Source organism: Podarcis raffonei, chromosome 1 (assembly GCF_027172205.1).
Source record: "Podarcis raffonei isolate rPodRaf1 chromosome 1, rPodRaf1.pri, whole genome shotgun sequence".
Lineage (NCBI taxonomy): Eukaryota > Metazoa > Chordata > Lepidosauria > Squamata > Lacertidae > Podarcis > Podarcis raffonei.
Window position 1 is genome coordinate 80,033,415 of NC_070602.1, and position 27,946 is coordinate 80,061,360.

General features: G+C 41.0%; 1 protein-coding gene across 10 annotated transcripts in view; it reads right to left on the bottom strand.

The window, feature by feature from the left end:
* Positions 1 to 27,946, bottom strand: part of DAGLA (diacylglycerol lipase alpha) — an 88,179-nt gene that overhangs the window by 20,388 nt on the left and 39,845 nt on the right. For 7 of the 10 annotated variants that reach the window (XM_053396863.1, XM_053396845.1, XM_053396819.1 and 4 more), the window contains 6 exons: positions 17,084 to 17,204; positions 11,036 to 11,174; positions 8,733 to 8,944; positions 5,111 to 5,212; positions 4,532 to 4,670; positions 1,597 to 1,684 (listed from right to left, as the gene is read on the bottom strand). In XM_053396863.1, coding sequence (XP_053252838.1) covers positions 1,597 to 1,684; positions 4,532 to 4,670; positions 5,111 to 5,212; positions 8,733 to 8,944; positions 11,036 to 11,130 — 636 coding nt within the window. In that variant the 5' untranslated portion in view covers positions 11,131 to 11,174; positions 17,084 to 17,204. The remainder of the gene's footprint in view (positions 1 to 1,596; positions 1,685 to 4,531; positions 4,671 to 5,110; positions 5,213 to 8,732; positions 8,945 to 11,035; positions 11,175 to 17,083; positions 17,205 to 27,946) is intronic. The other 3 variants (XM_053396892.1, XM_053396883.1, XM_053396900.1) reach the window with 2 other exon arrangements.

A 27,946-nucleotide genomic window follows, 5' to 3' on the forward strand; every position in this document is an offset into this window, starting at 1 on the left:
TCATGCTAAGCTATGGTTTGGGGGTACATGCAAATGGGATCAGTGGCTTCTTCAAGGACACTCATTAAACTTTATGGTGAATAATGGATTTCAAGTCAGACCGCCCAGACCTAAGTTCACTACTCTATGTTCTGCATCGCTCTCACCAAAAGGTCCACCTAGACCACTTTACTGTCTCCAACACACAGCCTGAAGACCTTAGGAAGCTTACAAGTAATGCACAATAAAGACAGACATCCCTTGCCATTTGTCCCCAGAATCTGGAAATCAAATACAAAAGAATCTATAGTAGTTTTAACAACTCCACTTTAACATAACAATTATGTTTGCTCTAGGTAAATATTATACCATGTTTCTGCAGCAAAAACTTTAGATATGTACAAAAGACCTGCATAATTTAATAGTACATATTAAATATTATGCCTTGGAAACATGCTTTTCAGTTTAGATCCATCTTTATATTTAAATTGTTTGTTTATTTGTTTATAGCCAAAAAGTCTCCCAGAGTGGCTTACATACAATTATTTGAGCTCATTTGCTTCGTCTAGTAAGAAAATTATATACCTCTAAATATAATAAAAAGTTTTACTCTTCAGTGACTGACCACCATTGCTCTGCAGCACCTGAAAAGTGGCATAGCTATGCTACAAAAGTCCTGATCACCATCAGCATCTGCTTCTTACACACTGGGTGACTGCCCTTTTAAAAACATTTTTTGCACAAGTGAAACAGACCACTAGATGAGATGTCATTTTATTTATTTTGAGTAATCCAGAGATCTGTATGTCATGGCAACCTACAAATGTTGTAAATAAATAAGGACATGGCTTCCTTGACATGGGGTTATTATGTTAATAAATAATATGATTTGCATTACCATTATGTTACATACAATCTTCATATGCCCTTTGAAAAAAATCTTCTCAACTTTTCATAACTAAGAATAATCTAAGTAATACCTGATAATCTGACAGCGCATCACTTTTTCAGGTAGTTAAAAAGAAAGTGCTGTCCATTTAAAATGAGTCCATCATTCTATGTCCTTTGCCAGTTTTAGTGGTTTAATAAGTTCTGGACAGAGTTATTCTTTCTTGCAATTGCATAAATAGCTTAGTTACAACCTGATTGCAATAAATATGAAGCCATGCAGATGGGAAAGGGTTGATTCTTCCTCTACTCTACTGCAAATGTCTCACTCTGAGCTCCTCACCCATGATTAAACGATTGGGAACTTTATGTCTGCACCAGTTCTTTGTAATTATTTCCTTATACAGGGCATGAGTGACTTGTGCCAGAGGTGCAGCACCCATGTGTGTAAGATCCCAATAGGAGTCCAAAGTGCCATGGCTCCCTCCACCATGTTCACAGCATATTCAGAGATAATACACCTGAACATTCAGAACTGTTTCCAGGTCTCTTAAGCATGCAATCAGGAGATTTATGTACACATCAAATCACATGGGGACTGGCTGACTAAACTCCAGATAAGAGTTCTATGAAATATTACATGAAGCAGATTTACCATTGATATCTCTCAGTGTAATGGTCTGAGAAAGCAGATATTTGCTTTGTGATGAAAAGATAGGTGCTACTTACTGACTGGGAATCTTTTGTTCGTGTGCAGCAGAGGAAAACTTTGAGCCGTCGGGTCCAGCTGCTAGCCTGCCCTTCCTCCAAACGATGCCTTCAACATGCAGAAAGGAAGAGCTTACAAATGGATTATGGCGGGGGGGGGGGGGGAGACATAAATTTGGAATTGCCGTCCTTTGTGTTCCTCCTTCTTTGCAGAAGGGAGTGAGAGGTTCTTGAAGCAGCTCACCAAACAGCTCAGACCCTGAGAATAGAAAGCTGACCAGCTTCACCTGAGAATGTGAATCTACCTCACACTGACAAAGCCCTACACAGCATGAAATAGCATAAAACAGTAGAGGAAGCTATGGATCTTATGGGAGCATCTGCAGCTAAAGCGGAAGCATGAGACATCTTTTTCAGAACATCCTTGATGGGCTTGGGCCCATCCTCCCGTGCCCCAAACTCATCCACCCACATAAAAACTGCCTGGCAAATGCAAACACTGTAACTGAAGCCCTAAAGGTCACAAAGCCAGCTTCAAATTTCCTACACAGAGCCCCCTCTACCCATCTGTCACAGGAATCTTTGGGTCCCACTTCCTTTTTAGAAGGAATCACAGCCAAGGAATATAAAGCTGCCATGGGTGGATCAACAGCAAGAAAATGAAGCTGTTGCATAATCTTCTCATCAAAAATATGTTTCTTAGCAACCTGAGACACCAGTTTAGCCTTATTTGGATGGGCCCACTCAGCTTTCTAAGCTGAGTCAAAAATGTATGGAAAAGGAACAGTAACCGCCTTGTGAGAAGCTGATGGGAAAGCCTTCTCAGCACCCACTGAGGAGGTGGCAGGTACAGGAGCTTCCTCCTCCCCAGTGAGCTCCTCCCCAGGAAGGGTCCAGCAAACACTCCTTCCCTGCAACTGCATATGACATGAGGATATGTGGAATTGGGTGCAGATGAACCACCAGTGAGAACTGCTGCTCCATGCTTTTCTTGTCCCGCTGATGGCCTGAGAACATAGGGTGCACCCCAGCTAGCCGTTCTAGCACCTAAACTGGTGCGGCTTATACCCCCACTCCCGAAACACCCAGAGACAAAGAGGAACTGGGCGGAAGAATCAAGAAAACACACACAAGCCAGTGGAAAACAAGAGAGGCAGGAAGCAACTAGGGAGAGAAAAGACAACAAAAACAAAACACCCCTTCTTCCACACACCAACAGGAGAGGAGCAAAGGAACAGAAACCAAAAAGACAGACACAATAACTAGGGTTGCCATATTTCAAACAGTGAAAATCCAGACAGAAAGGTTGTTGAGCTGTTTTTGCAAAATCACATAAAAATTTGACGTTTTTGAACTATTTTTCTGGAAAAGCAGTGAAAATGACACTGCCGACATGGGTTGCCATACGTCTGAATTTTCCCGGACATTTTTTCTGATTTCAGCCCAGACACTGCTACAAACTACAGTATTCCAGATATGTCTGGGAAATTCCGGATGTATGGCCACCCTGCAATAACAGAGGAAAGGCTCTAAAATGTAAAGGTTCTGAAGAACACAAAACAACCTTGACTACCACTGGCTGCAAGCAGGATTAGTCTGGTAGGTGGGAGAACTCCTCCCCCTGGAGGGGAGCCAAAAAGGCTCTAGGCTAGGGACTCTGCCTGCGATATCCAATAGGAGGAGTCATCCCTTTTTAGGAATGTCCTCCAGTCTCATCTCACCAACAACCAAAAATGAGACAGTTGACTTTTAATTGCAAGCCTTGACTGAGAGGAGTGTAAGTTGGACCCGTAACAAAATTCAGCAGTGTAGAGTGCTTCTGCTCAGGATATTCAATTCCATCCCTGCTCCTGCCAGTTTTCTTTTGTTTCACCCAGCAGTCAATCAATATCCAAAACCCACCAAGCATGCTCAGTCTGCACTGCATAGTTTTGCGGGGGGGGGGGTTGCCCCTGCTGATTTTTTCCCCCTCCACAGAATTTTTGTAATTCTGTGAATCTCATATTCCACGCTCTTGTGGATGGTGCTGTTCTGGCCACCTAAGGACTGGGCAGTCAGAAAACTGAGTTTTCTATATATACACACAAGTCAACCCTGCAACAAAATGTTGCTGTGTGGATCCTAGCCACCTAATTCTATCCCCACTCTGACCCCCACAACATTCAGTATCCCATGCCTACAGATAATGCACAGTCCTCACTGGGCGACTGTGAATGGAGGTTGCCTCCTAGGGTTTCCCCCCTGCATGTTTTTTTAAAAATTATTATTATTATTATTATTATTATTATTATTATTATTATTATTATTATTATTATTATTATGGCAAACCTGAGGGTGCCTCCATGCATCCCAGTATCTCCTGTGTGTGTATGTTGTCATTTTAGCTACATCAAGACCACTATTAGTATATACAGTGGTACCTCGGGTTAAGTACCGGTACTTAATTCGTTCTGGAGGTCTGTTCTTAACCTGAAACTGTTCTTAACCTGAAGCACCACTTTAGCTAATGGGGCCTCCTGCTGCTGCTGCTGCTGCCTGATTTCTGTTCTTATCCTGAAGCAAAGTTCTTAACCCGAGGTACTATTTCTGGGTTAGCAGAATCTGTAACATGAAGCATATGTAACCTGAAGCATATGTAACCCAAGGTACCACTGTACAGTAGTGGTGGTGGTTGGAAGCAATGGTCTTCAGCTGGGTGTCCGTCCCCCCCAATAACTGACAAACAGCAAGACCTGTCCATATGCTGCATTTTGAGCTCCTTTTTAAACTGCCTTGAGTGGCAACCGAGGAAGAGGGATACTTAGGTGAAAAGAGAAAAAGTCCATATAAATCAGTTAATCAGGTCACAACACAGTTTTTCAGTCATGAAACAAATCAAGGAAAATAGCTTCTGAGTTAGATACATTAGATACATAATCCAGACTGTATCTTGTTGAAATGCTGTTTTGTGACTTACCTCAAGTTGTACGTCCTCAAGTTACGCTGCCTCCTCTTTGTGGCTCGCAGTTTGACAAAAGTTCTTCCTGTTGGATCAAAGACGCACAGGACAGTGATGCAAACACTCAGAATGACGACCCAGTTGCAGACGACCATTCCTGGTAAAACAAAGAAGATTCAAATGCTCAATTCCGAAGTGTCATCTATGACTCTCTTGGCGAGTTAGCTTTGCGTTTATGGGTTTTTTTTCCTGAAGCAACACACTCAAGCTGAATTTCACTGACCAAAGTGAAGGCATGCATCCACAGTAACACCAGTGATCTCAAAACCAGATATTATTGAGTGAAAGGAATTATGGATAAAACAGTAGTTAGAGATGTACTGTTGGATTCTTTTGTAAGGACTTGCACTGGTTTCCAGAGCAATTGCAAAAATCCATACAATACCTAGTCAGGCAGCAAAACAACAGCTACTGTCCTTCCATCCATACATACTAATTGAAGTTTGTGCAATGGTTAAGTCTATCTGCGAAACATTCAGGGTGGGTACATTTATATAGGCAGAAAGTGAATTCATGCAGAAACCTTCAAATACACACCCAAAGTGACACTCTTGGCAGTAACATCATTGCAGGAGCTGTAGTACTGGGTTAACCAAACAATGCCCACAATAGCATAGATAAACTCAATCACCAGGATGGCTGAAACAATAAGAACATAGTGCACAATAGCAGCATTATTCTAATGAATACCTTGTTTCAAAGATGTCAGAGACCACCACAGTATTTCTTGTTAACAGTTCTCATGTATCCATTCCAATTTGTTATTTCACTTCCAGCAAAACCAGATTTTTGTCTAAGCTCAATTAAACATACCCACCCCCATTTTTCAAGGAAAACTCATAAAAAGAATTACATTTAGGAGCATTTTATATTAATGCTCAAGGAAAGCACCCAAAAATCTCGCAAAACAAAAAACAAATCTTTCCTCATCCCCATTGAGAATCATAACAAATACTTTCCTAAGAATATGGACATATTTCTAGATAGGTAGTACAGCAACAGGAAATAGAGTTTCATACATAAAATCTTCCTCTGTTCCACTCCAACCACTAAAATGACAGAACAGCTGAAAGAATTGTTTTAAAGGTTTTATGATGCTATATATTTTAGATCTGATGTCATAATATTTTTATATGTGTACCCCAACCTGGGACCACTTAGTGAAGGTGGATTATAAATGTTGTAAATAAGTAAATATTCTCCAACCCCATTTCTCTCCTGAAATTCACCTATGATATAGTTCAATTCCTCATTGGCTTTAGCAATCTCAGGAAGGTACATATGAGTTTCATTTGATTCTGGCAAAAAAATAAATAAATTGGGGCGTGAAAGAGGGGGAGGCAAAATGCAGAAATATAGATTGTATACTAATTGACTAGACAGCAGAATCTTGGACCCAGAGATGCTGATGAATTTCTTCAAGCTTGAGCTCATACAATTCTATGGTTCTACGATTTTCCCAACCTCAGACTGGCTCAGAAAATTATCCCAGGTGTTTGTTTTTCATTTTGGGGAAAGAACTCTGAGGCAAACTGGAGAGAGCTCACCAATCCCTACTTTGACTCAAAGCAGAGAACGGCAGATAACAACAACATGTTACTATTGCGAGAAAGTAAAAGAAAAAGCCCATTAAGCTACATATCTAATTTATAGGACATAATTGCTATCATACTGCATTGCTCAGTTCTCAGATATCAAAAGGTGACATTTTATACAGTCTAACAAAACTTTTCAGTGACTGGAGGTGCTACCTGTAGCAAGTAATTTCAATCCCCCTCATAATTCCTTTTATCAATAAAAGATTGAATAAAATGCTGAAATGTTCTTTTTTGAATGTCACACTCCATTCTCAGGTAAAAAGCCTGTTTTCTAAGTTTTCACAACACTTAAAGCTAAACAGCTAAAGTGTGAGTGGCACAGCTGCAATAGATGTGTATATATTTTGGCGTAACTGTTGCAGACGTGTAACAGAAATTGATCACGATGAGCAACACATTACCTCTCTTCAATCCAGGAAGATTTTTTTAAGTGATTAAAAAAAAGAAGATGTATTTTTGGATACTCATGTAGCCATTTAAAAAGTAGTTCAAGAAGAAAATGTGCTAGGCTCCATCTCAGCAACACACCTCAATTCAAGAAGGGGAGGGGGGTGTCTTACTTTTTAAAAAATTCCCCAATTTTTTATTTATTTATAAATTTGCCACTGTTATGTTAGATTTGATGGCACGACAGTGAGAAGCCACTCCCAAATGCTCCATGGAATAATCTCTACCAAAGTAATGTGAGAACCTTTTTCTTGTAACAAATGTGAAGCTGCAACTCATGCTGTGGAGAAAAGCCCCATGTTTTCTTCTTCAAACTAGTGCCTCTCTTTTTTGAGGTTATCATATTTACCTAGAATCCTCAATATTTTGCTGCTGGAAAAATGCAGTTTCCCACCCTGCTCTTCCATCTTTTGCCATTTGGACTGCTCTGTGGGATCAGGGTGCACTTAGCTTGAATCAAGGGCCAGTAGTTTCGACACCATCAGTGATGAGCGATAGCGCTCTATCCCTGTACCAACTGAACTTTTCAGATTTTAAAGGGCTTTTCCTCGTTTGCTTCCCTAAAGAATGATAACTTTGTATATTCACTGATTAAATATTGTAAGTAAAATTAAAAAACAAAACAAAAAAGAGGTTCCAGCCCCTGCAAGGCTACCCACTAATGTTCACTGAATGGATGAATTCAAGGCATGGAAAGGAGAAAAATATGAAAACCTTTCTATGCACAGGTTTTTTCCCCCCTGAATAGGGAGGGAATAATTTAATTTCTTAATAGTGCTGCCACCCACCAACTAAGGAAAGTTCTTCAGAAACTGCAAGAGCTGCTTGCAAGGTAGCATGGGATACAAGCACTTTTAAGATGAGAAGCTGAAAGCATTGTTATACAAAGAGAGCTTCTTGCACACTTTCCTAGAGTGAGTCTTGGATTTTATTTGCTTTCCTCCCCTCTCCCTCCTCTTCAGCTCAGTTTTAATTTGGATTCACAAACTTATTTAAGCAAGGCTCAGAAAAGGAGTAACCATGCCTACAAAAAAATTACATCCAGTGAAGAAGTAATTAAACAAGAATAGGCAGCAATGTCACAGTGTTTAGAATTGGGTTGATGCCCTTCCTGTGTGCAATGTTTTCTTATACAATTCTAATAAAAATATGTGTCTCAGACAACAAAAATGAACAGCCATCTCGAGCAGAGGAAGCCTAGTGATTTCTATATGATATGAATGGAAGGCCAGTTAAAAATGTTGTGAGTGAGCAATGCCTGTTTCTTTTTTTCTGGTAACATCTTTGAGAATCAGGATGTCTTGAGGGAGACTGTAGGGAAAGGTTATGTGTCCTTCAAAAGACAAAGCAAATTCCATGCACACGTCATCAGTGGAAGAGATTCCTTTAAGTAGCCAGTACCTACAAAGAATATTTTGTGAGAGAGGAGGGTTATCAATGGAAACTTTTTACGACATGTGAACAAGCAAGGGGAGAAATAAACTTATGTGCTCAAGCACGGCAGGTGGGTTTAGGTTTGGTTGTGTGCATGCTAAGCATGAATTAGATTTCTACGAAAGAAGTATCAAGGCAGATGGAGAAAGGCAATCGTTACATGCAGTGTCTGCATTTCTGCAGGATGGCATGGTAAATGTAGTTATTACAAATGTAAAATGCTAAAAAGCAGACAAATGAAATGATGTCTTATGTCATTTAACAAAGTGAGGTGACAGGGATCCAAAAAATTAAACTAATCAAAAGTTTACATAGGGTAAATTTATGCAGCGTCGTGGGGACATCTGGCAAAAATTCAATCTCTGCATTTCCCACATCTGTAGTAGAAGTGAAACAAAAACTAGTTTTATAAATGGCTTTCCCTTGCTTAACATTCAGAGGATGTTTCTAGACTAAAAAACATCCTTGGTGCTACCAATGAAAATGAAGACAGAAATTCTGGAAAAGAGATTCTCCTCTGCAGTATGTATATTCTAAATGAGCAGAGTATTTAAAGGGCTGAAAAAGAATGTGTTTTGTGTCTGCTTATCCGTGTGCTGACGGGGGAATCCCTTGAGTGTGTAACAGATGGCTGCATCAAGTTCAAAAATTTATAAAGTCCCTTGGTCACTGTCTCTTACCCAGTCTGACGTACAGGACATATTGCATTGAATCCCGAGGTTCTGTGTACAAGATGCTGCCACGCATGCTGAGCCAGATGATTGCGACTTCTGCGATCATGCAGCTAAGCAGAATACCCAGGTAGCCTCTGCCGTGGTCCACCAGGTTGAGAGAGCAGGTCTCATTGGGGTTGTATGCCAGTCCAAAGAGCACCACAGAAAGGATTATGAACCTGCCACACATAAGCACATATAATATTCCCTTGATAAACCTCAAGGTACCATATACATGAAAAAATAGTATTCAAAGAATGTCAACAGCAATATTATGATTGCAGGTCTGTGAAAATGTCTCTTTTTAATGTTTCCATGAAGTGGTTAGTTTATTTTATGTGCTAAACAAATAAGTAGTTAGCTTTGAACATATTCACAACTGCATACATCTAATAAAATGAGCTTTTGCCTATCAAAGCTGATCCCATAATAAAACAGTTATCCTCTCTAAAGGCATCAGAGCCCTTTTAACATTTTATTCACAATGTAATTATCTTGTTACTTTTAATGAAATAAATTTGACAAGAGTTTCCAGAGTCAGCCACTAAAGGAATGCTATCAGTGTATATTCAGTATACACCTGGGTCTGGGTTTGTGTGATTACAGGCAAATATCACATTTAGCCAATTTCAAATGTTCCACTAATGTCACCCATTTATTTGTGGTATATGTTTAGGGATTGCTTTGATAGTAAAATGCTGCTGCTTAGCTAGTGGGGATTTTTTTCGCCCACATGCAGATTTCTGGATGGCATCCCAGAACACATTCTGCGTCCCTCTATAACTGAGAGAGAGAAAATTCCTTTTGACAGATCTGTCTACTTCTCCACTGTCATCAGGAGGTCTTAAAATGAGAATAGTAAAGGTGTGGACATGCTTTCAGTAGTCACTAGAGGGCAGAAGAAAATGTGGCAGGCACACGGTGCTGTAAACTCTACATCGAGATTATAATGTCAATATGGTATTACTATTCTTGCCTACATAATGATTTTATTATACATGATACATGAGTGTGCCCACATGACAAAGGGTAAAACAATAAGCTGTCACAACTTTCATCACTTTGCTTGCCCTCTGGGAAGATGTGTGGCAACATGTAGATTCCCCAGTACACCACTGCTGAGTTATCCATAAAGAAACTTGCTAGTCAGAAGCAACCAAGGAACAACTGATAAGAAGGAATCATACAATATTGGTTTTACATTATAACACCTGACAAACTAACATCCTTGGTTCATTCCAGGACTGCAATACCTCAAGGATTGCCTCTTTCCATGTGAACCTACTTGGACCCTGAGATCATCTTCTGAGGCCCTTCTTCATGTGCCTCCTCCTCGAGAGGTCCAGAGGGTAGCAACATGAGAAGGGGACTTCTCTGCAGTGGCTCCCTGTCTGTGGAATGCTCTCCCCAGAGAAGTTTGCCTAGCACCTTCATTATACACCTTTAGGTGCCAGACAAAAACATTCCTTTTTAACTAGGCCTTTGGTTGATCTGATTTACATCCTATGTGCTTTTAAAATGGGTTTTTTTGGGGGGGCTATTGGGTTGTTGTTTTTATTTTTATTATGTATTTTGTGGTTTTATATCTTGATTTTATTCTTTGAACTGCCCTGAGAACTCTGGGTATAGGGCGTTAGATAAACGCTAATAAAATAATAACAATAACAACAACAACTCCATGGGATGCCATTGTAGGGCTGTAATTGTGGCAAAAGTTTTCCATACTAAGTATTAACAGAAATGGTGAGAAGGTATGAAATACACTTTACCCTGGTTTTATCAAGATAATTCAACACAGTGTGTTGCATTAAATTCTGCATTAACTTACCTTTCTAATGATGTGAATTATGGCGTTAGTCTAAATAAGACTGATGTTATGAGTCAACACTTGGGAAATCCCACCAATTGATACCTTTGCTGTATTCTTTTCAGTGCCTACTGACGACATTCTGAGCTTTAATACCAGACGTTTAGAAAGTTTGTATGAGTTTTAAATTGTTTTGTTGTGGTTACAACTTTATGCTTTAAACAATGGTTATAAATGATTAGTGATGATTTTATTGCTTTATCTTTTTTGAAAACCGCTTTGAGGATTTTTCTACAAACAAGCAGCATATACATTTTTATGAAATGATTTTTTTAAAAATGCAGCGTTTTGAATGACACTTTTTACAGGGGAGCAGGATGCTACCAATAACTGGAAAAAAGAGTAGCAAAACAGAACAGTAGAGTCGTGGAAGCTTTCTGCTCAGGTGTATGTTTTCACTTACCAAGTGGTATGAAGGAGAAAGAGAAAGATGGCTGGCAAAACAAGGTCATCACTGCCTACAGACCAGCGACGGCGGAATACCACAATCCCTGGCATGGCTAATGGGTCAGGGGAGGATCACCAGGCACAATGCTCACCTTCTGAAACAGAAGAACAAATAGCAATTAAGCAAGGTTTTTCCAGCCATCACAAAAAGATGGCTGTTCACTTGTTCCAAGAACAGAATAGTTTTAATGATATCTCAGACAATTTCCCCACACAATTCTCACATTTGTACCCTGCCACTCTGAGTGATAGGTTAGGTAGTGATCCAGTTTTAAAGTTTAATTTCAACCCAGGGCTACCCTTTCCAGTTGGACAGCCTATCTCCTACACCATATTGGCTATCCAAGTCTCTTTCTCAACCCATGGCCATAAGGCAAGCTAAATTCATTTTTGTGAACTGCCATGGTCTCTGATTAATGTGGCCGTCCAGATTTTTGATTTTTTTTTAGATTCAAACTGGGCCCTCCAAAAGCTGAAAGCAGCCTCTAGGTGCATGACCCAGTGCTGCTGACATAGGTATATCTGGTATGGCTGTCCTCAGTACCCACTGGAGAGGCCGTGGTGAGTGACCCACATGTATGCCAACCACAGGAGGATTTTGTGCAGGATTCTTCATTCGTTTAAAAATTACATTATTATATGAAAGGAGGGGTGCCTAGCCACAAAGTCACATGTGCATTCATGCTGCCTTTAGTAAAGGAGAGGGAGGCTAAACATTCACAATGTTGTACAATAAATGAAATGGGTTAGGTAAAAATCACTTGCAACCTAGTCTTGTTACTTTCATCACTCCAGGACTAGAAAACGGGCCTATTTAGCAATCTTTAGAAGCCAGAGAGTCTCCCCTTCCCAACCCCCTTATAAATGTTCATATACCGGTAACTACAAAAAACTAAACACTTGCTCTTTTAAAAATGGAGGCTAGGTAGATTCTGCAGTAATTGTCAGGATGATTTCCTTATTCATGCTTTGATGGTTTGATTGTTTGATCATGCCCAGCAAAAATAATATTGTGCCACTTCCTTGTACATGATGAAGATGAGGCGGTCATGCCACAATAAATGTGTTGCTTTTAAAGATGCTCATGGGCTTGTTGTCATTATTCTGATAAAAAACTATTCTTCTGGAATTTATCCCTAAGGGCTTGCAGATTCCTAAACTTTCTTGATACTGCTATTCAGAGCTACAGATGATGCAACACCTGAATGTTTAAAAGAGGCAGTAGGAGGATCAAAAGAAACACAGCTATAGATGAAGGGAGGTGAGCATTAGCTGAAAGTGGAGTAAAGCCCATGCTCACTGGATTCCAATTCACAAGATTAGTGGGAATCTTATTACAGAGCTCTGTATTGGTTACTGATCTTTTCTAGATGCCTGTCGAAGCTTAGGTAGCTAAGCAACTTTATTCCATATTACACGTAGGATAAAAGCACGGGAATTTGGGGTTTGGGGACATAATATAAAGCCAGTCCTATGAACTATCATAAGGTATTCAGACTCTAAATTGCATTTGCACATGCAAAGAAGTACGGATGCTAGGTTGGCATTCCCAGACTGTTTCCCTGGCAAGAATGCTCGGACCAGTCTGCTAACCTACTTTTAAAAAATTCTGGAATTCATATCCACATTGGCACCTATTAATTTGTTCATTTTGGTCCAGTAAGTCCTCTGGAGAGTCAGCTGCTACAACATGGTGCTTGTGACCCAAATTCTAGCCTGTAACACAGCCTGTCAAAACCCATGAAGTGGAGCTTCCTGAATGGGTGGGTGGCAATTTTTCTACAGAATGATTCTTCTGAAGAAAGAGATCCACTCAATCAGGAAGCTGAAGTTTGCCATACATGACAAACATTCAAGTTTTTCCAGTTTTGACAGTGAAGTCTAAGCATACAAATGTATGTATCCCTGCATGAAAGTCAGCTCCACTGAACGAGGTAGGACTCACTTCAGAGTAAATATGTATGGTACTTGTCAAATGTTAACCTTTTCAAGGTGTGATAAACAAGGTGCACAGACATCTCTGTCATATCTTCACAGGATTGTGCATGGAAATGGATGTTGAATCACAACCAAAAAACCCACAGGACAACAGGAAGGCTTTTGATATTGGTTCTCCAAGACCAGCATACACAGTATGCCCATGATGTTATTAAAGCAGAAATTCCTACCCATATGTCTGCAAGGTGTTAGTCAGGTTATGGGATTTGCAACAGGAAGGTTAGCCACATCAGTTATAAAGTGTATCAGTTTTAGCATTGTGAACCAAAGCATGATGCACATAATCTAAAATCTTGCTATCAGCTATTTTTATGACTGCAATTAGACTCTGAGACTTTTGAATCCATTGGCTTGGACACTAAGCCTTCTACAAGTGGAAGAGCTCCTTCTGTTTATAGAAGACTTTCGATTCAGCAGAAGATCCCACTAATGAATAGCAGGGGAGGAGATCTTCACAGATTCATGTCATACTTTTGTGGCTGTAATAACAGACTTCTCCTAGAATAGAAATGGGAATGCATTCACAGCTGGAGGGAATCCTACAAGTAATATTTTCCCTGCAAGCACCTTGGGCTGGATATTCAAAGAGCTTCTAAGTTATATAATTCATTTTGCCACTGGCATCAGTCATCTCAGATACCAGTGTCACACTGGGATACTAGACAAAATTCAAGATCATTCCTAGTCTAAATCTGAATATCAGACTGTAAGGTCCATAATTTATCCACCCAGAAACAGTAATTATGCTAACTCATTTGGCCATAAGGAGTGATTCATTTTTCTGTGGACAGCAGCTGTACAATAATTCTCTTCACCCAGCACTCTGCTCACCCAAGCAACTGTTCAAAAACTTCCTCTAGCCTGAACATCACATAAACAGAATTTTTTTTATACTTCACCCCCAGCTCCCCACAGCTTATGAAGAGATCTCCCTATACCCCTTTGTGAAACACTAGAACTGATACAACAGTGAGTCGCCCAAACCCAGCTTGCATAGCAGCTCCATTCAAATTCAATGTCTAAAGAGCCTATTCTCATGCCCTTGCAGCAAGTGGCAGCTGTGGTTTTCAGTCAGCCCTTGCTTGCTTCCAGGCACAGCTGCCACAGGCATACATGCCGAAGGCACGTGCTGAAGCCAGCCCAGATCATCCTTTGGCAAGTCCCCCTGAATATTTCTGGATATTTAATGGCCAGATGCTTCTCTAGTGCTTCCTTTTCTCAGAAGCTTGTTAATGGCAACATTGCAGTCGGGGCCTATGCATATAGTCTTTCCTACTCACAAACTCTGGTGATGAATTTCAAATTAATCCCTACAATATACCATAATTCTCAACTCCATAAGTCAAAGCATACAGCACTTGTCTATATGGCCTTTCCCCGCAGAATGTGTCCTTGAAAAACTGGTGATTTTTGTACTGCTTAATGGGTGGAGTCACTACCCTGTCTAAACATCCAGGTTGGTTGTACTGGTATTGAGTTTCTTTCTGAAAATGAACATCACTTGTCCACAATGTCCTCTTCAATGTCTGAACAGGTTCCAAGAGACTATCAGGCCTAGGAGAGGTTTTGCTGCTTAAAGCATAGTTGAGGTACCTTGAAGGGTCTGCCTACTAAATCTAGCAGTAGGAACTCAAGCCTTCCACATAAACCAGAGAGCCTTTCTCAGCTGAAAAATTTGCAACAGATTTGACAGCTGAAAGTGGCTCCATTTCTATTCAGGAATAAATAGCTTAGCTTCCTGATTCACACCAGTAGTACTTCCTCTGTTCTTCGCAGAACAATTTGGCAAGAGTAGGTACAAGGAGGGGGGATATCTTCCTGATGTCCACAGCATCTTAGTTCTCCTCAGTCCTGCCTGGCTACATCTCAATTTATAATCCATCCTGATGACTTCACCAAGCACTAATAATACAGTTTAAGAAGGACCTGAACATGATCTATAATAAGTCTCAATCAGGCCTAACATTTTTGATAATTTTGAGCTACTCCATTTCCTTATCCGGCATCTTGATTCTGTTGCTGTCCCAGGAGTATTGCGAGAGAGAGAGAGAGAGAGAGAGAGAGAGAGAAAAAAGACTCATTGCTGCTGTCAATGCACCTCAGACTTGATCTTATTTAATTGTTCTCTTAAGCAATTAACAAAATGGGCAACACCTAAATAATCTCATTTCTACTATATGCATCACAGTCAGGATTTGCTTCTCATAGCACTCTTGTAGTAAGCACCAATATATATACCAGTATATACTTTCTATGTCTATCTAAAATTATCATATGATGTTGTTGTTTTACACAAGGTTCACATTCAAATGATCTAAGCAGAACTTCCAAGATTCAAACCATAGGAACTTTGGTGGTGGTTTCAGAGAATTCTCAAAAATGTTGTTGGAAAGTATGCCTGACATCCTCCAGGTTAATTGTCATTTTGTTTCTTAAATTTGAGGGCCCTCCCAGAGAAAATATTGTACCTTGAGCTGAACATCCAAGCACAGCTACCCCTGCCACCAAACAGTATCCTTTGAAATGAAAGGAAGAATCTTCTTTCAGCTTAAAACAAGAGGATAAATGAGATGAACATGCAAATGTACATCTGAGTGTAGATGCAGTCTATCTGTACTGCGCTGTTGGAATATATATTCTCCATAAGGATGTACAATTAGATACACATCCAAGTATCTGAGAGTGGCTCTCCTTCATTGGATTGGGCAAGGAAGTATAGATGACAGAGAAGAATTCTAGAGAGAAGGGAAAAGGAAGGAAGCTATCTTCTTTGTCTTGCCCCTCTTCTGTTCCCTCTGAGAAAATATGTATGTCCTCCCATTTTTATGAATTTAATTGTAAAGGGCAGATCTGCATTCACTGAGTAGCAGGGGCTGATTTCTTAATTTGAGATTCATTCACCTAACCCATCAAGTTGCTGACATTATGAAGAATTGGTACCTATGACATTATGAAGAACTGGTACCATTATGAAGAATTGGTACCAAGTTGCTCTAGTGAAAATCCCTGGTGATATCTTTCATTCTTCCCACCAAAAAAATTGGCAAGCATTACTAGCCTTCCCTTCCCCCACATTTTCCTGAGGATCATTGTTCGCTTCCAACACTCCTTGTATATCTTTGTAAAATATTACTCCCTCTAGAACAATTAGCTGGACTCTACCTCCTGTATTATAGTTTGCAATCATGAAACTTTTCCAGCAATGAAATCTCACAGAAAATATGAACAAAGAATGATTCATGTTTAAAACCAAGTAACTTTGAAGAGGCTCCCTTTTTTTACCTTAGCAAGCCTACTATTTATATGACAGCCACCTGAACCTGTTTTTCTCCAAACTATTGAAGGCAGTGTGGAAGTCAAGAGTAAGAACAGTAGCAACTGAGAATGAAAAAGCATATGGTACATAGGCAGCATAAGAGCTAAATGAAAAAAGTATGTTATCCTGAAAGTTAAGAGGCAGATCATTCATGTTTTTTATTTGAGCAGTTAAAAAATCAGGAATTGATAGATGCACTCAAAATTCACTGGACCTGCAATTATGAGTCCTGGAAGAAAGCAGAAAGAAGGCAGCACATAGAAGGTATCATATCATGTTACTCTAGATTAATTAAGTAGCCTGGAATCAATACAACTCTTGTACTCATGATCACTAACTCACATTAGTGACTCACATCCCAATTCTTCCATATGCATGCATTAAAAGGATGGGAAATAATATGTTACCACACTTTATCTTCCCCTATTGTGTAGAATAGTGCAATCAAATTGTATAAATTAACTAATTTGCTGTGATGATGAGTACATGTCCCGACTACTTAAAACAGTAAAGGATTACCAAGTGTTTGAAAAGGACTTTACACCTGGATTAGAGCGTGTATTTATGAAGTCATGGGAAGGCATTTATTTGCACAGAAATGCATTTAAAATGTCTCAAGTGCACTGTTAAACAAGCTGGGTTCCCAGGCTCAAATAGAAACAGGAGTGTGTGTGAATAAAATATGCTTACATAGCATGTAGTCCAGTAGAAGCACATTCTTCTGTCCCAAGAAGCTTTCTTGGGATAGTCCGTGTCCATGGACGGAGTCTTCATGAGTGAAGGAGGAATCAGCATACTCGCCCTGGCACCACTGAAAATCCCAAGCAGGAGGGGAAAAACAGCTTGGTGACTGTCTGCCAACAAAGCCAGTCATCCACATCACCAGCAGCAACAGCAGCAGCATCAACACTACCTCCATCACAGCAGGTCCCTCCCTCCAAGACACAACCTTCATTTATTCAACTGAAGCTGCTTCAAGCAAAGCATCAGGACTCCCCCCACCTCTTTCTACATTTTGATCTCACTTTAGAAGGAAGTGACCTCATTTCCTGCTCTCAGGAGACTTATGAATTATGGGAGGAAGGACTGAGAATGAGAGCACACAATGCTGTCACTCATGAGAGAAACACCAAGGGACAGAGAATGCTCTCAGATAGCAAGTGCAGCAGCAGAGAAGCAGCACCTCTTTCACTAGACAAATCAGAGCAACTGAGTGCACTGTAATGACTTTGGAACACTCTAAATCCTTCCTAAATATCAGAAATCCTCTTCCCCTACAACAGATTACATCAGAGACAGAATTGTAGGAGAAAAGGCTGAAAAGGCTTTGGACCTTTGGCTGCTTCTTTAATATTCTGTAAACAAGAGGCACACAGGAGGGGCCATCTTCTTAATCAAAGAGTGAAAGGTCTCCTCTCTCACATGCTGCTGTAGCTGTGGAGGGCTCCACTACATGCTATGTTAAGCATAATATTGAAATGTACAACTAGGGCTGCCACTTCCCTTTCCTAACCTAAAGTAGCTGTCAGCAGCCCAATCTGTATCAGGACTATAGTTGGGAGGAAGAGAACCCCATCTCTCCCACACAGTCATGTTCTCTAGCCTCAATTCCTTCTCTGACTCAAAGGAAGAATCAGAAGGAGGGGAGGCATCACCTAGGGAGGCATCATCCCCCATTCCAGGATTCACCCAACTCCTCATACTCAGAAGGCAACCCCGGACTTAAATGCAGTCTCCACTACTCCTGTGCCATAAGACAGCTGCAGAGTCAGGCAATGGCCATTTAAGAAACAGACAGTTCCTTGGAGCAGGTGGGATTAATAGCAGATCCTAAGCAGTCAGCCTTCATAAGGTCTCTGCATGCTGCTGAGAACAACCATTCTCCCTGAGTGATTTCCAGCAAACCCTCGCCATGGTCTCCTGGCCTTCCCTATTCCTTCCAGTAAGTGCCACTGCCTTCCCTGGCAGCCTTCAGCCAAGCTAGGACAGGGCAAATGCTGCCGTCCTAATACGCTAAGACTAAGACACACACACCATGGCTGCTTTTTGATAGGAAAGAAAACTGAGTCGTCCTAATCACATTTTTAAATACTGCAGTGTGCTTAACGTAAACATATAGTTTGGCTCTAATTCTTTATGACATGAGGATGTAGCATGGAGTGGGGAAGGAGCACTGCAGAATATACATCTGGAGGGTTAAGGCTTAGTGTAAAGAACAAGAACGAGGCCACAAGATTTCAGATAAAGTCACAAGATTTCAGATAAAACTAGGGAGATTTAGTTAAATCCACAATGCTACTAGATCTGGCATTCGCTGCAGAAGCACAATACATACAGAAGCTGAGCACAGCAGGAAGATACGGAAATTGGCTTATGCATATCCCATTAGATATAAGAGACACCATATGCAGCCCTTAAGTTAGCACACCAGCCCAAAGCTACTCATTCCTAAGGAAGGGAGATACAGTGCTACACTCTCAGTTCAAAGCAGCCAACAGCAGCTCATGAAGGGAAGGAACAGCAGAAGTGCCCTTGCTAGGACAAGGATGGAGCAAAGAGAGGCTGCAGCAAGATGGGTGAGCTGTGGGTTTGTGGTGACAGCATCTAACAGGTGTGTGCTCACCTGTGGAATAGAACTGCTATCAATTCAGAGGTCCACTGACCTTGCTGTCACCTTGCCCCATCACAATCCCAACAAACACAGTGCGGCTGCAACTCCTATTCCCAAGTTTTCATTTGGGTTTCCAGATGTCCTAGAATTAGTGCACTATTTCGTGTAGCTCAGTGTTGTGAGTTCTTTTCTCCATTAGAATGGTCTCAGGTTGAGTTCTCAGCATCTCAAATCAAAAGAGCTCAAGTTGTATGAAGACGTCTGCCTAACACCCTGGAGAAACCAATACCAGAAATGATGAACCAGTGGTCTGACTCAGTGGTGTAGTGGGAGGGGCAGGAGGCCCCGGCACAGAATCTGAGTGGGGTACAAAGCAGGAGCCTCCACCCCCCATGTGCCTGGCATGAGAGCCCCCTGGGCGAGCACAGAGGGTTTCTTTGCTGGCCAGCAGATGGATGGGCCCCGTGCGCTGGGCAGGGTGCAGAGGGTGAAGAGCACACTCCACGCCCCACCACGTACTCGAGCCCCCATCCGTCAGCTGGTGGGCAGGCACTCACACACTTGATGGGGACAGAGCATGGAGGGTGCTCTCCACCCTCTGTGCCCCCACCCTGCACAAAAGCGCCTGCTTGCCCGATGATGAGCTGGCCCTGGCCTGCTGGGCAGAAGCAGGGCCCAGAGGGTAAAGTGCACCCCCACCACCCTGCTCCCACCCGGCATGTGAGTGCCCACCTGTCAGTGGCAGGGGCTGGGGGAGCACAGAGGAAGTCCTCCACACTCGCCCCGTCCCCACCACTGAAGTGCAGCCATTCAAGCGCCATGGGGTGATGGGGCATGGAACCCTCCGTGCCCTGCTCCCAGTCAGCCAGAAGCGGCAGCAGTGATGGGGTAGCATGCCCACAGAATGGAAGATGGCAGGATCCTGAAGGATGTGCTCTACGAGCAGCTGGTTTCAGGCGCCAGACCTGTTGGCAGACCAACTCTGCATTACAAAGGTGTCTACAAATGTGATCTGAAGGGTGGCAACATCAACTCTGCATTGTGGAAATCACTGCAGACAATCATAATGGTGCACCTATATTTTCATTATTGATTCACAATGACAAAAACAATAGCAAACATCCATTCCCAAACCATATGTTTGGTTTTAAAATTACCAAAAAATGTGAATATAAAACTCATAAAATGACATGTCCACCTTGCAATTTGTCTGCCATGAGCAGCAGTTGAGTGAGAGATGTAGAGTACACATGTATATGTATGTGTGAAAGAGAACATGGCCATTATGTTAGGGGGAGTTTGTTGAATAGGTGCATGTGGAAGGAAGATCAGGTGGTATTTGTGTATCCATGAGAGGAGAAAGAATATTGTGGCAGCAAGATGTGAGAATGTGTGAAATACAGCTTATGGTGTGGGTGGATGAGCATACATTGAGGGGAGAGGAGGGAAAAGTATATAAATGACACCTTTGTACAATATAATCTAACTCCCTTGAGTTGGTGGGCTCTCCTCCTTTAGTCAAGAACCTAGAGATTCTGAAGAAAGAAGCAGTCAGAGCCAGAAATATGCTAAACCTTCAACTCAATCACCATCTTCAAAATAAACAAGAGTGATTTGTGACACCTTAGGTTTTAACACATTTATTATGGCATAAGATTCCATGGACCAGAGTCAACCTCATCAGATGCATGAGGTTTTATCCTAAGCTGTCAGGTACGTATATAGAAAAAAATGTGAACAGTTAGGTCTTAGGGAAATGAAATGCAAAAAAAGGCTATGACAATTACATTAAAGCTTAAAGGTATGTAAAATAAGTACAGTGATCATTGACAAAGCAGTGCTGATGATAATGCAAACAACCTGTCATTGATAAGTTAACATGTGTAATGGAATAAAAATGGTCAAAGCCTATACTTTTTACATTTCATTTCCCAATGACCTCATTATAGATTTTTTTCTCTACAACCGTGTGTTGTTGTTGTTGTTTGGTTGTTTAGTCGTGTCCGACTCTTTGTGACCCCATGGACCAGAGCACGCCAGGCACTCCTGTCTTCCACTGCTTCCCGCAGTTTGGTCAGACTCATGCTGGTAGCTTCGAAAACACTGTCCAATCATCTCGTCCTCTGTTGTCCCCTTCTCCTTGTGTCCTCAATCTTTCCCAACATCACCTGCCAACTTATCACTTCAAACATTTGATGAAGCAGACTCTTGTTTTGCTCAAGTCTCTGAAAATTGTTACAGCTTCAGCACACAATGTATGCACACACCCAGGCCCAGTAGGGGTTCCCCTTCATTGGGACAGTTTTTGGGTGCAATGGGTGACTGCATGCAAACTCAACTTTTTATTTAAAAAAGGGACTTTGATAATGAGTAAGGACCAATAGAACATAGACAGGATGACTGATACAGTGAACCTTTCCCCCAAATATAAACAAGCACTATGTTTACAAATATATAGGTTTCATTCAGAATGCAGCATAGCAAGTTTTTGTCTCACAGGCTTTCCTTCCTCTTCTTTCATTCTTTGTGCACAAGGGGAAGAGAATTAAAGCTTCTGTTTGAGGTTTGGAACAGAAGTAGGGAACGGGTTGTTTCCAAATAATAACTGGAAGCTGTCAATCTCCTCCTCTTGCGGGTAGAGGAAAGGGGTGTGTGTGACATGTGAGCATGAGGCTTACCACAACACATTATCAGAGTGTGGCCACTTCTTTCATGCAAACCAACCAGGAAATGGAGCAGAGACAAATCAGTGACAGGAGAAAAATTGAGAGTTACAAATAGAATCAGATGCTAATGCTAAATGCCTGTGAGTCCTGGAAGACCTGCTCCCTGCCTTGCAGGCCTTTTCCCACCTTTTCCCAGAGGGAGGGGCTTTAACTCACTACAGGTACAGAAACTGACGCTGATGAACAGACTCTCGGGCTGGGGGATTTTGTTGGGGGGACCTGTTGATGTTGGTTTTTTGAATCTTTATTTTAGATATTGTGGTTTATGTGGCAATTGTTCAGTTTGGTTGTGTATTTTTAATGTTTTATTTATTGTTTCTAACTATTTTTGTTATGTTGTAGTTATGTATTTTTTTCATGTTGCAAGTCGCCTTGAGCATTGTTTGAACTACAGAAAGGTGGTATACAAATAGAATTATGTTTGTAAGCATAGAGGCGTAGGTGGAGGCAGGCTTCGGCGTGCGTATCCCTATGTGGTTGAGGAACCGTGCTCACAAGTATCTGCTGTGCTTGTGGTTCCTTCCCCTGCTCAGTTGCTATGGCTGTGTGCATCAAACTGTGCGGCAGTCCTGAGGAACTGTTCAAGAGAGAGAGCTGAGCAGGGGAGCAGCTGGATATAACATTTCTCCGCCCAAAGCAGCAGAATAATGGTACCAGCAATTATCTGACCAGAGACTGTATATATGCAGCCAAGGCTGATGCACACATTTGTAGCTGGATAAGGGCCAAAGGGAAGAAGAGAGACCTGCTTGACCCCTTGCGTACTTTGCATACTACTCCACAAACAGACCACAGAAAGCCAAACCAAAGTGTCCAAACCACTGCTCCACTGTGGTGCCAACAATTACACAAAGCTAGAGAGTGACAGCATGCTAGAGACATCTGTGGTTTTAAGTGATTTGCTCTCCTGATGCATTTGCCATTTCCACCCACAGATCAGACATTAAGCTGAATGTGACATATTTTAAGGCATAACAAACCGACAGCTCTGTCAACCCTGTGGTGGCTGGACCACCTGCTAACTAGAAATGGCCAGCCGTATTATTTTGATGCAGCAATAAGAGGGTTGTATAACACGTAAATACGATCAGACCAGTCCATGAATATCCCTTTACTTAATCATTTATTAGGACTCCCCTTTTCAGAAAATGGAAAAATAGCCCTACCACCCACAAAATAATTCAAGCTGCTCATTGCAAAGTGCTGGCAAAACTGCCCTGAAGTTTTAAAAATAACTTCCTATACTCCACCTTAATACCATTATGCCATCCAGCCACCGTAAGTAGAGCCAAACTGGGCATGTTGGAGCCATGATTCACATATCTGCCTCATTCACATATAAAGAGGGGTGTACATAAGGTCTTGCTTTAACTTTAACATACTTTAAGGAGAGAGCTACACTCTGGCTTCCCAACACTGTAGTCAGTTACTTCAGCCGCTCTTCTCTAATTGTAGAAGTGAGCTAGGAACAGAGAATAGTGGCTTTGGAAAGTTGTAGGAAGGAAAAGATTCAGCACCCCTCACCCATGCAGTCCTTTCACTGTTTTTATTTGTTTGACTAGAATAGTTTTATGAAGTTTTAAAATGCTAATTATGCAAAGCCCGATGAAGGATGGGACGAGTAATAAGGAAGGGCAGAGAAAAACTGTAGCTGAAATAAAGGGGGAGGATAATTTCAACCCAGTGGTCATTTCTGTAAGTGAATAGTAAGCAACTACATGAGGTTAGTACTGGAGATAGAGAAGTCACCTAAGAGTCCAAATGGATAGGTAGATGTCCATTTCCCCCCCCCGTCAGTTTCACATGCTAACACTAAGCCATAAGCCATAAGGTACACAAGGTGTATACTAGCTGATGAATGCAGCCAGAGTCTGCTTCACTCCTTCCTTCATGCAAGGTGCAAGCAAACAGTGAAGGGGTTAGCTTAGTGCAATGTCTGAACCTGGAATTTATTATTTATTGTTTATATATTGAATTTATATATGAAAGCTGCACCCAAAGAAAACTCAATTGCTAGCCATTGTGGAACTGGATAGGAGGACCATAGGAAGCTGCATTATAAGCAAAGCAGACCATCACTTAGCTGAGCACCATCAACACTTATTGGCAGCAGCTTTCCAGGGTTCCAGGCAATAGTCTTTCCCAGCCCTACTTGGAGAAACCAGCGATTGAAACTGGGACCTTCTGCATGAAAAACATGTCCTCTACTATCGTCGTTGTACTTTTCTTTGTCAGGATGTACTTTATGAAAAACAATAATTTCAAAAGTGTGTCCACTTCTACAACCTGTTGGAGTTTTGGAGATTTTTTTTAACATAGTCTTGATAAACTGGAAATGTATGATTACAGTTTATTTATTTAACAACAAGCCCCTGGATCTCATTTTTTACAAAAGGAATGTACATTCTGTGCCCCCTGCCCTCCACATTACAAGCTTGACAGATAAGACACGTTTATGGCTGAACCTCCAATCTTTATTAGCCTGACTACAAGTATTCCAGATGGCATGCACTTAGCATGCCCGATTCAAGCGGAAACCAGCAATTATAACATGTATAAAACATCATCAATCTTCAGGCTGCTATTTTAAAGCCTATGAATAGAGCTCTTTCTGTCTCAGAACGTGCATCTTCACAATCTGGAGATTGTTCTTCCTTGGAGGATGTGATGTCATCCTTAGAAAATGTCTTCAGCTTTCTAGCCTATAGCTGATCTAAAAAATGAGCTTCTCTTTCAGAATCTTGGGCATCGTCTTTGAAGGAATGTCACTGTGAAATTAGGTGGTGTGCTTTCTCAAATCAATTTCTTGCTCTGGTTGCCCATGGCCATTAGACCATAGAGGAAGGATGAAGCTAAGTATCAGGAGTAATTGTTTTCCTGATGTGAATGGAAAATGGAAGCCTGAAACAGCTACAAAACAAAATGTCAGTGTCTTTACAATATGAGTGGAAAAAATATGGGCTGGCTCATATATTACTGCTGGAGCTTCCTTTGTGGGGAAATCCTGGACTGGGAATACCTATTTCTAAAGTGGTATGTCCAAAGACATATGCCCAGAAGACCTAAAGAAGGAGGAGAATGGCAGCGTAGGAGACAGCCTCTACCAACAGTATACTTGCAGAATACTTACAGAAAGAAAGCAGGAGAGGAGAACAAATGCCTGCCACTCCATCAGTGATGGGCCTGGAGAGAAGGGATAATAGTGCTAGTGGAGCAGAAAGTGAGCATAGCATGTTTCCCACTTAGTTAACAGTAGGAGCCACCAGGTAAGATGACACAAGGTAAGCTATTAACACACATCCTGAGAGCTCTTGAGTTGCAGCATCACATTCTCCTGATCTACTCAAATGTCTCCTCAACCTACGGTCATTTCAGAGGCAAAGAGAGGCTAAACCCTCCTTTCACCTCCACAACTGAGAGAGGAGAGTTGGGTTCACAGACAGTATGCTACTTTGGCGCAGCTCAGTGCCCTCCTCTCAACACTTGCTTCAAGGGCAGGATGAACTATGGGGGTGCTATTTGGCTCAGAAAAAGTTTTATCTGAGCCCTTGTCCAACAATTTACCTATTGTGGGTAAAAGGAATGAGAATCATTATTTGGCCCCCTTCCTTCCCCTCTCAATTCCTTTTAGATTACTACCTGTATGGATTGTATAAGGAAAATTTGAAAACTCAAATCCAAGCCACAGACCTCTTTGTGTTTCTTACTTCCTCTTCAGAACTGAGAATAAGAATAAATGGAGACTGAAAAACGTCATTCACTGAAGTATAGCCCTGGTGATTTTAGTATTTCATTATCCTCTTACAATTTTGTACTCATTGGTGATGGCCGAGGCAAGGTATTTTAGAAGTTCTATCTAATTCCTGAAAAAAACTAGAGTGCCTTCCTTGTCTATGACTGATCCTTCTGTCTAATTCCTGTCAAGTTCAAACTAAACTGAAAATACACCAGATGGCACTAAGCAACAAGCATTTTAAAATCCATCTTCTGTAAGAAGACGTCCCCAGACTTGCACACCCACCAATAATGCCTTGACTAACCTCCTCTGCAAATTACACAAGCCGAACAGAGTGCTATACTATCCATACCCTCAGCATATTTTTCAGAAATAAAATAGATAAACATGCCCAGCGAGTGCACTTAATAGATCTGTTTGCCAATGGTGTTGCCTAAATTCTCAGCTGTGCTTGTGAGGAAACTTTTTTTCAAAAAAGAAGGGAAGCAAACTATCAGGAGCTCTGGTTCCTTTAAGAAGGGGTTCTTAAAGAACATACAAAGAATGCAGCAAGAGGTGGTCTGGGTAAAAGCAACACCCACCCACCCTGCTCAAACATTAGCAGCAAACCACTGCCAACAACTCTCAGAGAACTAGTCAGAACATGCTTGTTAACTCCCAAAGCCACCTGAGAAAGGAAAAATAAGCACATGGAGAGTAGTAATGCTTAAACTGAGTTCAAATCCAAGAGAGATGATGATTCAAGGAATGTGGCAATTAATTCTAAAAAGAATGACTTTATCTTCAGTAGAAGTAGGACTGAGTCCAGAATTCGGTATTACTAAAAGTCTAATGATAATCAAACTCACTCTGTACTGTTGTATGTTTTTAAAATTGCAACCTGAATCATAGCCTTACTGGAATAAGCATCCTACATAAAACTATTCCATCTGGAAACAATTCTCAAATAATATAACTTTAATGTATGTCAATAATGTGTTTATATAATATATAAACCAAGAGACTGAAATATATATCAGCTGCAGATAATATCCTTCTAAAGAAAACTTATGACTCCATTAGAGAAGAAACTCCTCTTGCCTGAGGAACATGAAATGATATAATCTGACTTCTTCTCCATGTTAGTTTCTCTGTTCTTTTTTTTTTCCTGCACCAGCTGCAGCCTGCCAATCCTTGAAGGGGCTTGCAAAATCTTTGGAGCATCTACAATCAGTCCTGTATGGTAGGACTTCAAAGTGCCCCATCACCTGATGTAATAGTGAAGTCAAGGGATTGACAGGTGGCCTGTGAGGGCTAAGGATAGTAAAAAATATGGCCCACCAGCCACATCCAGTTCACCACCTCTGTAGTAGACCTGCAACAAAGGAACACAACTCCCTTCATTCCTGACCATTGGCCATGTTTGGTGGTGAAAAGAGCTGAAACAACAACATCTGGAGGGCCACAGTTTCTTCACCCTGATTTAAAGGCTGAATGTAATTGACCACATTTCTGCAAATTTCTGTTGTGGTAGACATGAACCAACTCTCATGCATATGAGGGTAACTCCTAAGCTGCAAAGTTTTCCATTTATAGGTGACAACATTATGTTACTTCCAACTTGAATTTATCTGAGTACATTCCTTACTCTAAATGAATTTACACCTCCAAAATTCCTTACAATTACAGTAAGCTCCAACACATCACAGTAACTTTATATCTGAACTTAAATCTTCAATTGCTGTTCTCTTAAACATAAACTAAGGTAAGCTTCCAGATAAAAGCAATTTTGTGTGATATCAATGCTAAAATCCTTACAAATAGGTTCATGGGGGAAAATATTAGACAATATGCTTTATAGGTATGAGATACTATGTAGAGTTGTTTCCTATGCATGCAGCACAATTACTATATGCCTGTTTGTTCATAAATAAGCAACACAAAATTTAAAAGGATTTACTCTGAATTTCATTGTGCACTGGATAGCAGCCTTATGATTCAATCCTAGCTATGTCTACTCAGAAGTAAGTCCTACTGAATTCAATAAGGCTTACTCCTAGATAAGTGGGGTCAGAATTGCAGCTGTAAATCACTGAACTGGGGAAATTATTATGAAATCAGTTACATTCTTTTCATGCTGGATTCTAGCTTAGTGAAACAAGCTTCTACTTCTAGGTGCATACTGCCACAAGGCAACATTTCTTAACATCAAAGAACTTGAAAATATCTCAATGGTAATCTATTGTTACATGACACGTTCTGAAGAACATCCATGCTATTGCCAGCACATGCCACTTTCCAGTTACAACTGTTTCTACAACATACCTTCATTGACAACATCAATCCATTCATTTCTGGGTCTAGTCTTTTAGCTAAGCTACAGTTCGTGCAGCCACTATCATATACAGGAATCTGAATTTATTTTTTCAATATTTTGTGAGGTGTCCTTTTAGTCCATCCTAAATTCTAGGGAACATTACTTTTTAAAGTCAATTTTCTTT